At 42.9% G+C, this 16,688-nt stretch overlaps 1 protein-coding gene across 4 annotated transcripts in view; it reads right to left on the bottom strand.

The window, feature by feature from the left end:
• Window positions 1–16,688, bottom strand: part of arhgef25a (Rho guanine nucleotide exchange factor (GEF) 25a) — a 42,629-nt gene that overhangs the window by 24,547 nt on the left and 1,394 nt on the right. For 3 of the 4 annotated variants that reach the window (XM_004558763.6, XM_004558761.6, XM_004558762.6), the window contains exon 2: window positions 16,463–16,601. In XM_004558763.6, coding sequence (XP_004558820.1) covers window positions 16,463–16,601 — 139 coding nt within the window. Of the gene's footprint in view, window positions 1–7,198; window positions 7,773–16,462; window positions 16,602–16,688 lie in introns of those variants that run through there. The other variant, XM_023152879.3, reaches the window with a different exon arrangement.

Here is a 16,688-nt window from a genome sequence, read left to right as displayed (position 1 = left end):
ATTGACTAAGCAGGTCAGCTTTTTAAACGTATGAAAACATAATTTCCATTATCAAATCAAATCAAATCAAATCAAATCACTTTTATTGTCACATCACATGTGCAGGCACACTGGCACAGCACATGCGAGTGAAATTCTTGTGTGTGAGCCCCACAAGCAACAGAGATGTGCAAACACAACAACACAAACGAGCAAAATACAAGAATGGCCAACCTGAAACTAATAAATATATGTACAATATATAATAGTGTATGCATTTCTGGATGTGTATACTAAATATTTTCCTACGTGTGTGTGTGTGTGTGTGTGTGTGTGTGTGTGTGTGTGTGTGTGTGTGTGTATACACATTTTTACAAATTAAATAGTAAAAAAAAAAAAAAAAAAATAAATTATACTGTACAGATGACAGACATCGCTACAATCAACACTTCTATAACTGGTCAACTGACGCCAAAACGGGCAAAAGAAAACATTTAAATTAAATTTTGGTGTGAACTGTCCCTTTAAGATACCCCAGAGACTCTTGTGCAACTGATAAACCATGAACTCGCAGAACTATCCTCTAGTGAGGCGCAGAGACAAACATGATGGCAAATTTAGGTTAGAAGTGAACCAAACAATAATGCTCTATAAGCTGATCACAGGCTGCGAGGAACTACAGTCCCAACAGTAAATTTGATTAAACACAAGGTAAGTAAGATGCTCAGCTCCTGTGTTGCCTTGCCTTGTGCACTGTTTTGGAAAGTTTCTCACTGAGGCCTCTGTGAAGTATTCTCTGGAGAGAACTGCAGAACAGAGCAGCCAAAATCTCTCCACTCTGACAGCCAGAGGGGACACGACAGCAATCATTGCAGTCAACCTGTCGCTAAGACTTACAGCAAGCATGTTCCAATCTCGCCAAATGAAAAGAGTCAAAAGTTGAAACTTTTTTCACACCACTCACAAGTCTTTATACTGCGGCTGCTGTTTTGAAAAAAAGAAGGAGTAAAACTCCATGAAAGCAAGAGCTGAGTATTAGAAAAGCAAGAGCAAACATTATAGCCCCCCCCCCCCAAAAGGAGGCAGGTATAAAAAGAGCCATATGGACTGAAAGTGGGGGTAGAATCACGGGGGGGAAGTCGCTCCTCTCCCCCTCTGCACTGTTGGAGAATTCTTTCTAAACAAGGTATGGAATGCACTCCTGTGTTTCATAATTTGTTCCCTCATTCTTCTCCTCTGCACATTTACAAACAGAGTCCTAAGGAAGAGAAAAAAGGGAAGGAAAGACTGTGGGAGCCTTGCAAATATGTCAGGGCAAGGCAGTTTAGTAGAACAAAAAGGAAATGACAATGAACTGTGAAAGAAAGGGACGTGGTAAAAATACATTAACCATATATAAATGTGTGTTTGTTTTAAAGGAGAAAGGGCATAGATAATAAAATAATTAATAAAGAGCGGGAGTTGAAGGAGAGGAGAGAAATGAAGAAGAGAAGCAGGAGGAGGGAGAAAATGAGAACGCCCCAGGAGTGATCTTAAAGCTCCACTTGGTCTTCATATTCCAAGCCAGCAGATCACGCAACATTCAGCCCAAATTCAGGCTGGCTGATTTCTTCATCCAGCTGGGGAGCTTCGCTTTTGCAACAGAGAAACAATATGGTGGAGATCGGCTGGGAAGGAGGCTGGGGGTTTGGTGGGAGGGCAAGAAGAGATGACGAGGTGGAGGGTGGGCTGGGGTGCAAAGTTTAAAAATATCTCAGAGTGCTGAACACAGAGCTGAGCCACGGCAGTCTAGCATACCTTCAATTTCAGCTATTTTTGTTGCTTTTTCCATAATGTCTGAAGTCTGCCTTATAAGCTGATGACAACTAAGTTTCTCTAGCTGAGACATAAAAAGACACACTGGTCCCCCCGCCCCCCCGCATTTGCCAGCAGTGCTGCTTTCTGTCAAAAGCACTCTCAACTTGTTATCAAAATGTATTCGTACATCGCGGGGTCCCAGGTTCGCTGCGGGGATCAAGTTCTTGTCTGACGGCGGCCAAACTGATGAAATGTGCAAGCGCGTGTTCTTGAGCAAGACACTGAACCCAACCACCTCGAGGTCTGCAGCACATCGTGCACTCTGACTAATCTGTGAAGGGACAAAAATAAATGTTCGGTGATTTATTCTATTTTACGAGCTGCGTGTTGATGCCGAACATTGTGGAGCAGCTAAATTTTAATCGCTGCCTGTCACGTGAGATTATTGTGAGTTTTTGCTTCTTATTTTCTCGATGGCTTGAATGCGCAGCAACTGTTTACTACGGCTGAATGCAGAACCGTGGCAGCGATACAGATGATGCAAGTTGCCCCAAAGGCCTTTGATGCTAATCATTTTTTCAATTTGATGCTAATTTAAACTTACATATATATCAGTGTATGTTTTGGGGTGTTTTTTTGTTTTTTTAATGGTTGTCTTTGGTTTCGTTCGCCCTGTCTTTGCCGTTCAACCATGTAAATATATGTGTGTGTCTGTGTGTGTGAGCGTATGTGTCATTGCTGTGGGGGATTCTTGTCCTAACACACTGCATGCATGAGTCAACACCAGCCCCCAACACTCACAAATAGACACGCTCTCAGATGCAAAGGGAACACATATAGATGCATATGCAAGACAACGCCGACCCTTTTCCTTCTTTGGAGGATCATTAAAGAAAAGGAACACAAAGAGATAAGTGACAGCAGCAGAAAGACAAACATACTTATGGAGACACAGACAGATCCATAGATGGAAACAGTTTTATTATTGCTGTTGTTGTTGCCCTACCCTGACTGCTGCCATGTGACCTTAACCCTCTCACACACAGGTAAAGCTGCTTGTTGCCTCAGTTGTGGAACACAGCAGGTGAGGAATATGTTAATGAAAAAGAAACCATCCATCCATCCATCTTCTTCCGCTTTATCCAAGGCCGGGTCGCGGTGGCAGCAGCCTAAGCAGAGAGGCCCAGACCTCCCTCTCCCCAGCCACCTCCTCCAGCTTATCCGGGGGAACACCAAGGCGTTCCCAGGCCAGCCGAGAGATATAATCTCTCCAGCGTGTCCTGGGTCTGCCCCGGGGCCTCCTCCCGGTGGGACATGCCCGGAACACCTCACCCAGGAGGCGCCCAGGAGGCATCCTTGTCAGATGCCCGAACCACCTCAGCTGGCTCCTTTCGATGTGGAGCAGCAGCTGCTCTACTCTGAGCCCCTCCCGGATGGCCGAACTTCTCACCCTATCTCTAAGGGAGAGGCCAGCCACCCTTCAGAGGAAGCTCATTTCTGCCGCTTGTATCCACGATCTCGTTCTTTCGGTCACTACCCACAGCTCGTGGCCATAGGTGAGGGTAGGGACGTAGATCGACCGGTAAATTGAGAGCTTCGCTTTTACACTCAGCTCCCTCTTCACCACGACGGACCGGTGCAGCGTCCACATTACTGCAGCTGCAGCCCCAATCCGTCTGTCGATCTCCAGCTCCCTTCTCCCATCACTCGCAAACAAGACTCCGAGATACTTGAACTCCTCCACTTGGGGCAGGAACTCATCCCCAACCCGGAGTGGGAACCGGGAACGAGTCCGGGAACAATGCGGAAAAAGAAACCACTGAATAACTGAGATATATAAATGTGTATAAAAAGTACTCTTTCCCATATGGTCTGCCTATTACAGTATCTGCCTTTAAGTGTGATCTTAACTCTGCTCCATCCTTATCTTTGTTTGGTTACTGTCTGACAGTCTGCACGTATGTGTGCTAGATTTACTTGAGGGTGCATCCCAAATAGCATTAGATGTGTGGGAGGCTGTGCCACAGAAAAGATAAGACGTGTTAGCTCAAATTGCATGGGTGTAATTCCTAACATTATCAGTGTGTGTGTGTGTGTGTGTGTGTGTGTGTGTGTGTGTGTGTGTGTGTGTGTGTGTGTGTGTGTGTGTGTGTGTGTGTGTGTGTGTGTGTGAGGAGAACATTGATGGTTCCATCATCAGTAGTCTTTACAGCATGTGAACTCCTTCCTCTGATTGCAAGATTTGAAAGTTCGCTCAAAAAGGCGTGAACAGACGTTTGCAGTCAGGGCCTTGTCAGTGCTTGTCCACTTGTCCATTCCACCTCTCCTTTACATATTACAAAATATTTCCCCAAACTCTCTGTTCAGATAAATCATTTGATAAATAATTAGGTTACCTGCTTTTATGCCGTCTGGGCTGTGAATTCAGCTCACCGTGGACAATATAAGACAAAGCATACCATCTGTTTTCAAATGGTTTGTCAACAGTCTTTGCTGGGAAGCAGGCCCCACTAATGGCCCTCTGGAAGCCAATCTGCTAATGCGCTGTGCAGACTACCGCTGGTATCAGAGCTAAAATGATACATGCCTTTCTCTTTCATTAAACCCATCTCCCCACCTGTCCATCTTCCTGCCCTCTCCATCTCGATGAGTAGTGCCCAGATCAATAATCCCAGCTCTTCTGTCAGACATTTCCTCCAACTCTTCCTACCTTCTAGTGCTCGTCGGTATTGCGATAAACACAAATCCACACACAGTGCAAATAACACCCATTCACACATTCCTAACTTAATAAGGACTCCGCTGCCCCTGCACTCGTGTCACTGGATATTGATTAAGATGTGAAAAAAGTCCGGCAGGGTAGCCAGCATGATGCCACATTGATTCAGCTGCAGTCTCTTTCTGCATATAAGCAAACGGGTCAGATTCAGAATTAAAGACTGTCCCGTGCGACTCATTTAGTCTGTGAGCAGCTGAACTTATTTTAGCTTACCCATTGAAAAGTCAAGTGTGAGTATGCTGGTCTAAGCGATAGGCATCCACTAGGAACACATATGGTGTGACATAATAGCATAGTGCATGTGATCACCCGGCCTGCAAGTAAGTGCCATTACGCCTAAGTAGGGGAATGAATCACACCGCACATGATAGTTTCCTCTTAAGTCAGTCATCAGGCTTTTTTTTTTAATTTGGAATCAATGAATGATGGAAATGCATCGTAAACAGTTGTGTCCAAGACAATAGAGCAAAGACGGCCTGTCATGATTTTAAAAAATGACAACAAAGAGGAAATTCTTTTGTTGCTATTGATATCAGAGTTAGGGATGTGGGAGCTAATAGTAAGCTGCCGCTCTGATTATCTCAGCTAAGACAGTGCAGGCACCACTTTGGGCCTTTTTTGAAAAAATGTATGCTTTAGACAAATAGATGGTAATTGATACAGTTACGTGCCTCACCTGAAACAACAATGTCTTGGGAGAAGAACGGAAAAAAGTCTGCATTATTCAGTATTTGTCTTGTAGACGCCACAGTAAAAACAATGGGAAAGTCAGATATGTGATATCTCACAAAAGTATGAGATACAATTATAAAGAAAGGAAAGAATTGAATAATATCAGGTTTTTTATAGACAGAGAGAGAAACAGTTTTTCAATAATATAAAAGTCTACAACTGACCCTGGACCCCCATGTTTTAATCAGAGAAACTGCTGTGCAGATTAATGGAGAGAGCAGTACAGTATGTGAGCACAAAAGCCAGCTGCAACATGAAAAATGTGCTTTCTTCTATGAGGAGGTTTTATAGAGCACACATGGCTTTTACAGACAGGATAGAGTGCTCATATTTCTCTTGTTCAGCTTGCAAAATAAAAATTTAAAATCTCATCTTTTCATAGTGGACCAAAGTACCCCCCCCCCCCCCGCCATCCCTGCCAATACACTAAAAAATATATAAAATAAAATATATATTTAAGGAAATCCTGACTGTTGGGATAATGTTCTTGCTATAGGCTTATTGAGAGTTCTTTTAATAGCCTGAAATGTTTCATTCCTCCAGTCCCCCACATGTTTATATATTTTGATCTAAGTGTGTGTGTATTTGCTATGATAACATGGTAGAGATGCAGAAGGGAGCTGCAGGCGATGGAAAAGGAGAATATCTATTACATAAGAGATTAAACTGAAGGAATCTAAGGTATGCATTCAACAATGCTTGCCAGCAATATGAAAATCTACTTTATGAAAGCCCCCCCTGCTAAGTACTGAACTTCAAAGGGTATGTCCACTGTTTACAACTTTGATGTACGCTTGTAAAAGGGAACAAACGCACAGCGTGCCACCACAGCATAAAATCGTACACTGCTATTAGACACCGCTGTTGTTTTAACTTTGCCTTGGAGCCACAGTGGCAGAGGTCATGCATGTGTACAAGATGGCAAAATGAACAGAGAAGAAAGACCAAAAGAGGTAGGAACATTAAGACGATTTTTTTTCCTGCTCTAAGCTCAAGGTTACACCGAGTCCTGAGTTTTGTATAAACTACAAACAACCACGGCTGCCTATGGACGACTGTGCCTGCTCATCTGACTTTGTTGTTATTACATATCATGCCACCTGCTGCTTTAACTCAACACTACTCTGGTGGACCGCTGCTATTTATGTTGCACGTCATTACTGCAAACGGAGGGGAAGACAGTGACAGGGGTGCTGCTGGGGATTGTTGTCGTTTTCTTCTGCTCCCCACTGTTTTGGGTCGAGGAATGTTTCAGCGTAGCACAGCCACCCCAACCCCCGACCCCCCGCGCGATTCATTCATCCACGTGCTGCACATAACTGAGTGACATGAACTCGTCATGATGAGGACAGTCACCTTCCAAATCACATGCAGGCTCTTTCCCTCTTCTCTATCCTTACTGGAAGAATGCATGATCCATGTCCTCCTTCCGGTTCCTCACTGTGCTGTGCTCTGTAGAACTTTTTTCACTTGCTCTGAAGTTTGTGCGTGCATGTGTGCCTGCATGCGTGTGTGTGTGTGTGTGTGTGTGTGTGTGTGTGTGTGTGTGTGTGTGTGTGTACATCTGTTGCTTTAGCTGGAGGTGTAGGGATCAGGGCAGGGGGCCAAGGCTTACATTTAAACTGTTCACATATGCTCGCAGAAAAGAGAGAAGAGATAAGAGAGACATGGGTGGACATCTCAGATAATGTATTGGAGAAGGAGATTAGGAGCAGTGGAATGATCAAGAGAAACTGCACACACACACACTCACACACACGCAAACGTGCACATACACAACAAACAGGATCACAAAAGCAGTTTTTAAAGCACAATTCCAACCTCAAAGCCAGGAAAATCAGATAATCAGATATTAAAGATCAAATTTCTTTAGGCGTTCTGTGTGTATGTGCATTTGTGTGTGACACTGACCTCTGACTCGTGCATAGCAGCAGCCACACTTGGCCAGGACTTTACGGAACAAGTGTTGGCAGCCACAGCCTCTGTGGTGGCGATGGTGATGGTGGCCCCCTTTCATGCTGTTGAACCATGAGCTGAGGTGGGCATGGCCCGGGCACTCTTTCTCTCTCTCTAGCTCTCTTTCTATCTCTCTATCTATCTCTCTCCCCTTTCCTTCTCTTTTCTTGGTCTCTCTTCGTCACCCTCACACAAGTAGAGGTTTACTCCTCAAAAAGTGTAAATCCCCCAAAAAGGTGTCAGTTGATCCTCCTCTTCAGCTGACTGTACGCAGAGTTAAAACCCATATCCAAGAAACCAAGTGTAAGAGTCCCCAAAAGCAATAAGCCAAGAAGAAATCCGCACTCACAGGGCTTTGCATCTGATGATAAGCAGTGAGAGAAACATTCCAGCAAGCTTATCGTTACGCTGAACGTGTTCCTTCTGTCTCTGTCTCTTTTTTCCCACTGCTTTCTTTTTGGTGCTGAGCTCTCGCCTCTGTGAACTGCCTGGTCAAATGACACACTGGGAGACTGCTTCAGAGAGAGGGGGGGAGAGAGAGCGATTGCAAGGGAAAGGGAACGAGAGAGAGTAAGGGGAGGGGTGAGAAGGGTGGAGTCTGTAGCTCTAGTTGCTGGCTATTCCAGGATAGCTTTCCCACTCCCATAGTTTTCTCTCTTCCCCCCTCTCAGCTGTTTTTTTCCTCTGCTCCCTTCTGTTTCCTCTCTCGTCTGCTGCCCCCCATCTTGTCTGTTATCCTCTTTTCTACATGGTTGAGTCTCATTTTAGCGTAAGTAATGCTTAAAGGGGCTCTCACATAGCCAACTCCGAGATCAGATGAAATGACGCGCTCTCTTGTGTCTGCTCGGAGCTGGCTGTTGAAATAGTAACACCCAGGTCTGCAGTGATACACGGTGCTATTTACAGCAGAATGGCCATGTTATGCTGAAGGTGTCATGCATTGTCCAGCCAGTATCAGACTCTTTCTGACAGTTTAGGAATGTTTCTTCGTGGGCTTGTGGCTCAGAGTGGGCTTTTCTGGCTGGGACAGCTCCAATATTGACTTCTGCGCTCATTTATGATCACAGAGCTCGCAAAGTGTGTTTCCATGGAGGGAACAGGCGGTCTCATATTTCACAATGTTGGCATTCTTGATGTGTGTGCGTGCGTGTGTGTGTGTACCATCAATCATTTGGGCTGATAATTTCCTGTTCTGAAGTACACAGTGGGACAGTCTAACCAAAGAAGCTCGTGGAATAAAGCAGTTTTGTATCAGTGACAAAGTTGCCCCCCGTAAGGGAATTGGGCTTTGCACTGTAATATAGTTACACCATGTTATCACCATATAGTGTAACTTCATCTTGTGATAAACACCCACTTTGTGAGGTATACCTGTTCAACCTCAAATATCTAATCAGCCAATCAAATGGCAGCAGCTCAGTGTATTTAGGCATGTAGACGTGATCAAGATAACATCCTGAGGTTCAAACTTAGTATCAGAAATACTTAGACAGGCTGGTCTGAGTATTTCTGAAACTGCTGATCTGCTGGGATGTTTGTTTATAACCATCTCGAGTGTTTAAAGCCCAAAAAAGAAAAAATGCACAGTGAGCAGCAGCTCTCTGGGTCATAATGCTGTTTTGAAGCCAGAGGTCAGAGGAGAACGGCCAGACTGCTTCAAGCTAATAGAAAGGCAACAGTAAATACAGAAGAGCAGCAGAGGACCACACAGAGGGCCAGCCCTGACAGCCAAGAGCACAAAGCTGAGGCTACAATTCACACTGGCTTTCCAAAATTGCACAACAGGAGATTGGAAAACTGGTATCTGGCCTGATGAGTCTCAAATTTTCCTGCAACATTCAGATGGCAGGAGACAAAATCTGGCATGCACAACATGAAAGCATTGCTCTGGATACTGCTTTGTATCAATGGTTCAGGCTACTGCGAGTGGTGGGGAATGGGGTTTTGTCATACTTTGTTCCCCTTAGTACCAACTGAGCATTATTTAGAAGCCACAGCCTACATGGATATTGCTGATGATCATGACCATGACCATGGCTGCATCTAGCAGGATAGCGTGTCACGTCACAAAGCTCAGATCATCTCAAACTGGTTTCTGGATGGATACAGTGTTTTACATTATGAATGTGCAACTGACAAATCAGAAGAATGCTAACATGTTTTCAGCACCTTTTGAATCTATGATATGAAGAATTAAGGCAATTTTGAAGAAAAAAGTGAGTCCAACCTAGTACGAGACCTACAACTTAGACCTAATAAAGTGGCAAATGAGTATATTTAGACATAATCACCAAAGCGATCAACTAGGATAATAAAATATGCTCTTCAAAGTACACCGATCAAACTAATACATGCATTTACAGAACCTGATGAGTGACATTTTTAGAATTTTTAGTTTCACTCAGAGGTGCTTTTACCCAAAAATCTTCAGCAGCAGCTGCAATCTTTGACCAACATCTTTTTGCGAGCAAATGTGTCTTTGGGTAAATGTGTCTGTGACTAAATCGGATCGAGCATGGAGCACATTTGGGCATTTGTGTGTAGCATTAGCTGTGAGTGTGCATATTCAAAGGAGGAACACTGTAGAATTGTTTCCCTTTCTTTCTAAGTCAATCTGATCAACCTGAAAGCTACACAGGGCAATTCTTAACAAAGCGCTGTACACAAAGCATGCAATATTTAGATGTGTACTTTACATCAAAGCACATTAAAGTCAATTAACATCTGGATTATGGCTCATTCTCCATGCATGTGAAAGCAGAGGCTGTTGAAATGTCAGTAAGTAAAGCAAATGCATCCAACTCGAGATATAACTAGCGCGGGGAGGAAAATAAAACTTGTTTCAAGACATGCCACATATTTTGAGGCACAATTACTATTTGATCAACAAACAGTCTTTCTCAGGCCTGAAGCTGCTAAGCTTATGACTCAGCGTGCGAGCCCATCTCAATTTTCCTGGGCACATCCTTTCACAGGCTACAGTCCAACTGTGTGGAAATCACCACCTGATTACTGCAACAAAGACAGGCAGCATCACAGCACCCACTCAGGTTCCTCTACGGGGCATCAATGGAAGCAAGAGAAGGCTGAGTATCAGCTGGCACTGAACCACCATGCAGGCACACACAAGCGCACGCATCACTGAGGTGCACCGTCAGGCACTTCAACAGCTGGCAGAACTGTGTCTCCATCATCTTTCTGTCCAGTGGCAGGGTGGTGGCACACTCCTGTCAGGATGTTTCTGTCAGGGTAAACAGAGAAGCCTGGCTGCCTCACCCATTAGCCATACAAACAGAGTACTTCAAACCAGTGCATTGACTATGCAGCATTTCAGCACTCTGTACATGAAGAGGGATCTAAAGCAGATAGAAAATACAATTCTGGACTGGAGACAGACTTATGCATTATCAATTCCCAGGCTCAGGCAGCACAGTGGTTCACCACATATCTGTAAAGATACACACAGGTCACAGCTTTCCTTTCTCTCTCCCCATCACAGCCTCCATCGCTCTCTCAGTTTCTTTGCTTATAATGGATGTTTTAAGCAACTGTGATTGAAAGGGCAATTCGCTAGAGGATTCTTGAAAGGCACTGCTGAACGTCTCCATTTGTCTGATGCTGATATGGCTGCCAAACACCGTGTGAGCGAAGGAGCACAACTCAAAATGGGCTGAGAAACAGTTGATTTGACAGCAACAGAAACAAGATAAAACAAAGACGGCAAAGAAAGACGACAGCAAACTGTGTTACAAACTGAACAAATACTGCCTGCACTACCAATTAACAAAAAAACAGCTATAGAGCAAAGAAGAAACCGCTCTGGAGACACATTCAAAATTAATGAATATGAGAGAATTTTTTAATATGCTCTTAAGCTAGAAGCTGCCAGATTATGATCCTACAAGTCCCACAGCGGGGGGGAGGGGGTGCTTTTGTACTTGTTGCGTAAGGTTGATTGCAGGCGTTCTTTTAGTGGTGCCGCTTCAAAGCACGACAAATAGGAAAAAATGTTTTCATTTACAGTATTATAACAAATCTTTGGACTATTATTAGACACTCAATGACCAGATCTGACATGTACTTGGCATACTGAGTGCTATGTTTCGTTTTGGTCTTTAACTAACATCTATTTCTGTGCATCAGCCCTGACATTTAACACTGGCAGTGTCCTTCGTGCAATAATGGAGTGTAATAAATGAGTACCAAAACTGGACCAGCAGACAATGCACAAAGCTTTGAACGTTAACAGAAATATGGAAAAAATGTTCCTCCCTCGGCTTGAAGGGAGGAGAGGGGGGATGTGAGGTGAGGCATGCATTAACACACATTCATCTCTCTCCTTTTATCTCTCCTCTCTGCTCACTCACTTCTTTCTCCTACTCCCCACATACAGACACACAAACACACACAGAAGACTCCTCTGCTTGTTCAGATTCAGAGACGTGTAAGAATGAATGAAATCTATACATTTACATTCACGCTGGACTGGACTCGTTTGCAGATAAGCACACTAGCAAATAGATGGGTATGACATTTTTATGTAGAGCCAGGCAGCCAAGCAGGGAAGAGAGTATTATGTTTCCACTGAAAGAGAGAGTGAGCCGCATTTCAGAGTGTGTGCTCAAAGTGGAATATCAAGTGTGATTTATGAATGTGTTGTAAATCAGCTCATACACAACATTTCCTGCTCATTTCATGTGCCACTCTTGGGATGCATATATTGCAAACACTGTACGCCCTGCTGAGGTAAAAACCTTCATAATGTGTGGCAATAAATTACAGAAATAACAGCAAAATACAGAAAATTCATGTGATATAAACATGCATGCTAATAGATACAGCAAGTCTCAGTTCAGCAGATACGCAGTTGCTTATTCACAATGTGTCCCCCAACCCCCCACTGACATTAGTCTTTCTTCACCCCATCACTCTGCTAAAATCCTGCCAAAATATGCTCACTGCATTTCACTTTTATACCAATTTTTCCTTCCCCTTTTCTCCTTTACTTCCTCTCTATTTTTTCCTCCCTATTCCTAAGCTCTCGCTATTTCTGAGTGCTAATTAAGGGAAACTGGCATTTTGGACAAGCCACTATGAGGGGGAGGTTTGGGGCTGTTTTGGCTGATGTCATGGAGCAGAAGTTGTGAAGTAACTGTCCTGTTCGTAGCTCATCTGCCCTGCAAAGAGATGCTGTTTTTGTCCAATTAGACTAAACTACGCACTGCTAGCATACACCGGGGAGGCAGACGGTGTGCCTCTCTCTGTCTGTACATGCATGTGTGTGTGTGCACTTCACTAGTACCACTAAGTACCTCCCATTGTTGTACCTCATCGAGCAGAGCTGCTCTCAGGCAGCAGTTCTGCACTAGGCTGCACAGACGGGAGGTCCATGTCTCACAATATTCACACACATACAGCAAAAGATCTGCCTTTACACAAACATATACTCCCTTTCCCATCCAGCTCTTATTTTTCCAGAAATCTATCCAGCTTTCAGGTTGGAGTTTTCCAGCTTCACCTGACCCACAGCATCGCTCTCTGCCTTTATCTCCTTGGAGCTGAAGTGTAAACCTTGCTCTAAAAGCAGCATGCTACCACTGAGACTGCTGGTGACTGAGTTTGGGGCTTAAGTATGATCCAAAACGCCCCCCAAAGGATAAAAAGTTAATTAAACAAATGCAAACCCAAGGGATTATCTGCTGGAAAAAAATATCAAAAGGTGCCCCTGCTACAGTAAGAGTTCAGCCTGAATGAAATACTTCTATATCCTAATATTAAAATATAAATATTTAAATATATCCACCTTATGCACTTATTCAGTTCGGGGTCACTTAAAAATCACCAAAATACTGTTAAAAAAAAACTTTCTGTATGTTGCTGCTGTGTTCACATTTTTTTCCACTGCCCCCAAGTGGCCAAAACATATTTAGTTTAGCAACAGCAAGCTTAGTGAGCTGATGGATGTTGTGAATTCAAGAAATAGATGTCTCCATAATATACCTGTCAGTCACCACTATTTCACAGGAAGACAGTGCTGACAGTTCAGGTAACATCATCCCTACAAGAACTGAAACAAATACCAGAGGATTAGGTGCAAAAACAAATCACGGTAACATTTAGTCATTACATAGAACCTGGGAGAGTGTAGTATTTCTGATACAGTGTATAACAAAAGCTATTCTAGATTGCACATGAAGGTTGTATACATAAGATGTATAACTAATTTTGTCGGTGAGATGGCTTTAGTTTGCCAATTAAACTTATATTTATTCTATTAATGAGAGATACATTGAAATTATACTTATGCATCTCTTCTGGGCAAAACTCTGGACTTGTTATAAAAAAACAGGAATAATTATGTAATTGACTTATGTGAAGTAATGCTAATCTCTCCGATCTCTGGGCTCTATACAATACGATGCAGCTTCAGGTTGATCTCTGCCCATTTAAGGTCATTCGCACACAGTTCAGTTCCAAGGTCCTTGGGGATCAGCACTCCTTGAATGGCACACTCTCCCAGCCTCTCTCAAAACCAGATATGGACAAAACCATGGATTTCCCGCACATTTCTCCTCATAATAACTTATGGAAAAATATGAATGGTTTAATTTGAGAACCAGTGAGGTGCACTGTGCTAAACTAAGATGACTAAAAAAGAATTTCTCTCCATTCTTTTGTTTTGGTCTCTGGTTTTACACATTAGGAATTCTTATGTGTTTCATGGTTTTGCTTTTTAGCACAATTCAATTGAAAATCTTGCTCTTCCTCAACACTGATGACACATATGATGACACACAAGGTGTGTTGTGTACACGTGAGCTTTTCTTGTAGACATTTATAGGTAAAATTTAGCACTTTGTATTACTGGTTCAGTGAAGATTTGATCTTACCTCAAAAAAGGACAAAACTATAAAACCCAGAGTGCATGGACACACTTACAGCTCTCCATCAGAAATCAGTGTTTTAAATAAAGGAAATATTTGTATTATCTGGCAAGAGTAAAGATGTGAATTATACGTCTGTGAAAAAAAATCTGATTATAGTTAATCAGCCAAGTTGCAATCTTCCCTTCTGTTTCAGAGTTATGGTGTTAAATAAAGGAAAAAAATTATATTTTTAACAGAATGCTATGATATCACAGTAAAGCTGACTTTATAGAAGCCCCCTTTTCATCAGACAGACAGATGTACAGGTCAAAATCCTAACATCTAGCTCTGAAGGAGAGGTCAGGGTTAAAATAACAATGCTGTGGACACAGCCTTGTTTCAAAACAAAATTTTAAAAATGTAATTCAAACTCAAATATAGCTTTGAACTGGTGAAAAAACAAACACGACGAGGTGAAATGAGGGAAAAAAGAAAGTCACTAAATTCACGGAAATGAGAAAAACAGGAATGTTTAAGAATTGTATAAAAAAGGGGGAATCTGAATTTGTGGATGCTGGCACTGGCCTGTGATTCCTGGGAAGCCACTAGCAGGCATCTCGTTTCTAACACATAACAGATGGCCCTTATGAGCCAACGAACCATGTCTTTGAAGAAAGCAAGGGCCTATCGTCTTTCCTCTGTCCTACATTTAGAAGGTCAGAAATTATGGAAAATCTTGAGGATAACAATCGAATTATGTAGCACCCTTTCAAGTGATAACGTTGATGAATTACCTGATTCATTTTTCTCAACTGATAAATAAAGATTGAACATTTCTGATGTTTTTAACGATAATACAAAAATGTTAAGTAAAATTTGTATTTATCTTCGAGGTTACCAAGTTTGCTAAATTGCATTTTAAGAAAATTATTAGTAATGAATGTGGCTTTGTGTCAAGGCCATAAAAAGGTAAACGCTTTGTGATTTCATGGGCTCTGTACTGCCAGCTCCAACAAAAAATAACTGACACAGACAAAAATAAATATTAGGTAAGTAGAAAGATACTGCGGTAAGACCTCAAAATAACAAAGCTGCCCCAACTTAATGAAATAAAATAAAGCAGCATTCAGTGTGATATCGAAAATCACAAAGTGAGAAAATTACATTTGTTCATTTACATGTTACAGCCGAGTATAATTATATTCACGTAAACGTAATGTTTCAAATAAGTGACAACGTGTATTGCCAAACCTTCTCTGGGCTAAGACGAAGTCTGTCTGGCGTTTTGGTTCAGATGTTTTTTCCTTGTGTTTCATTAATTTTCCATCCAATTTTCCATCTAGAGGAAAATGGGCTGCACAAAAACAATCGAGCTTGTCTGGAGCTGAAATAAACAATCTCCTTTTCGGTCATCATCATTCTACATGGCCCTGAATAATGCATTTCCTTACTTTTTCTTTTTTTTTTCGCTCCGCTATTCTGAGCCCCGACCAAAAAGAATTTCTGGCTGCATCGACTTCAATAGCATTCCCTGTCTGAGTAAGACCGTTACAGATAAGCATCGCTGACAGCTTCCTCTGGCCTCACTCACACCCCTTCTGTAAGCCATATACTGCTCTGCACAACAGTTAGTGGTCTGGCCACATGGTACACACCACCAAACCTCCAATATATACACACACACTCCCTCGAACCCAAACCCAGATCCAGCAACAAAGCTCCTTTTGTTCCATTCCACTCAAGTAAAATGGCAACGCACGCAAGCCTTTCACAGAAAAATCAAAATAAGTTCAACCAACAGTGATGGGGCAGAAGGGGAGGGCAGGCAGTGGAGCATGTTTTCTTGCCCCATCTGGAAAGTATTGCTTGTGTATATGCATGCACACAAGAAGTCTTTTTCTGTCTCACAAACTCATATATGGTACATTACAGCAAAGCAATTTAAGGTTATCAGTGCTAATAGAGGATATAGAGGGTGGAGTTTAATAAGAGCAAACCACCAACATTCAGGTGACTCCAATCTGATACCTTTCCTGAGCTTATTACTGCCTAATGACCACCATCAGATATGGCAGATGGGACCCAGGCCTGTTTTGATGGCTAACATTCAAGAACAGGGTGAACTGAGAGCAAAAACACAGGCAGTAGCTAGTGGCTCACATGAACCTTATCATAAAAAGAAAAAAAGACTGAGGAGTGCACAAGGAAGGTTTCTTAAACGTTACTTCACAGAAATCTGAGATGTTTCATAGCTGGAAGTTTGCGTTTCGGTGAGCCTCTAAGCTCTGACTGGTTTGGTGAGACCTGCAGTGTTTGGTCTAGGGTCACTCGGTGCAGCACTTTCAGGTCTTACCTGTTCTTTCTCTCTGGTCTGAATTTTCTGTAGTAGAGGCCTGCTGCTCCCAGTCCAGGCCCTCTGGCTCCCACTGACCCTGGACAGGCCCCTTTTCCTCCTCGCATGATGGGAGGTCTACCTCACCTCCTTCTGAGAGCTATACACAGAGAGATGCATTTGTCAGCAGTGGAGCCCTGCACTCAAGGAGGAAGTGACTGCAAGATTGTATAGAGTACTTATGGTC

The sequence above is a fragment of the Maylandia zebra genome, linkage group LG20 (assembly GCF_041146795.1).
Source record: "Maylandia zebra isolate NMK-2024a linkage group LG20, Mzebra_GT3a, whole genome shotgun sequence".
NCBI lineage: Eukaryota > Metazoa > Chordata > Actinopteri > Cichliformes > Cichlidae > Maylandia > Maylandia zebra.
The sequence above is the reverse complement of the archived record's forward strand: the minus strand, read 5'-3'. Positions and strand labels throughout refer to the sequence as shown.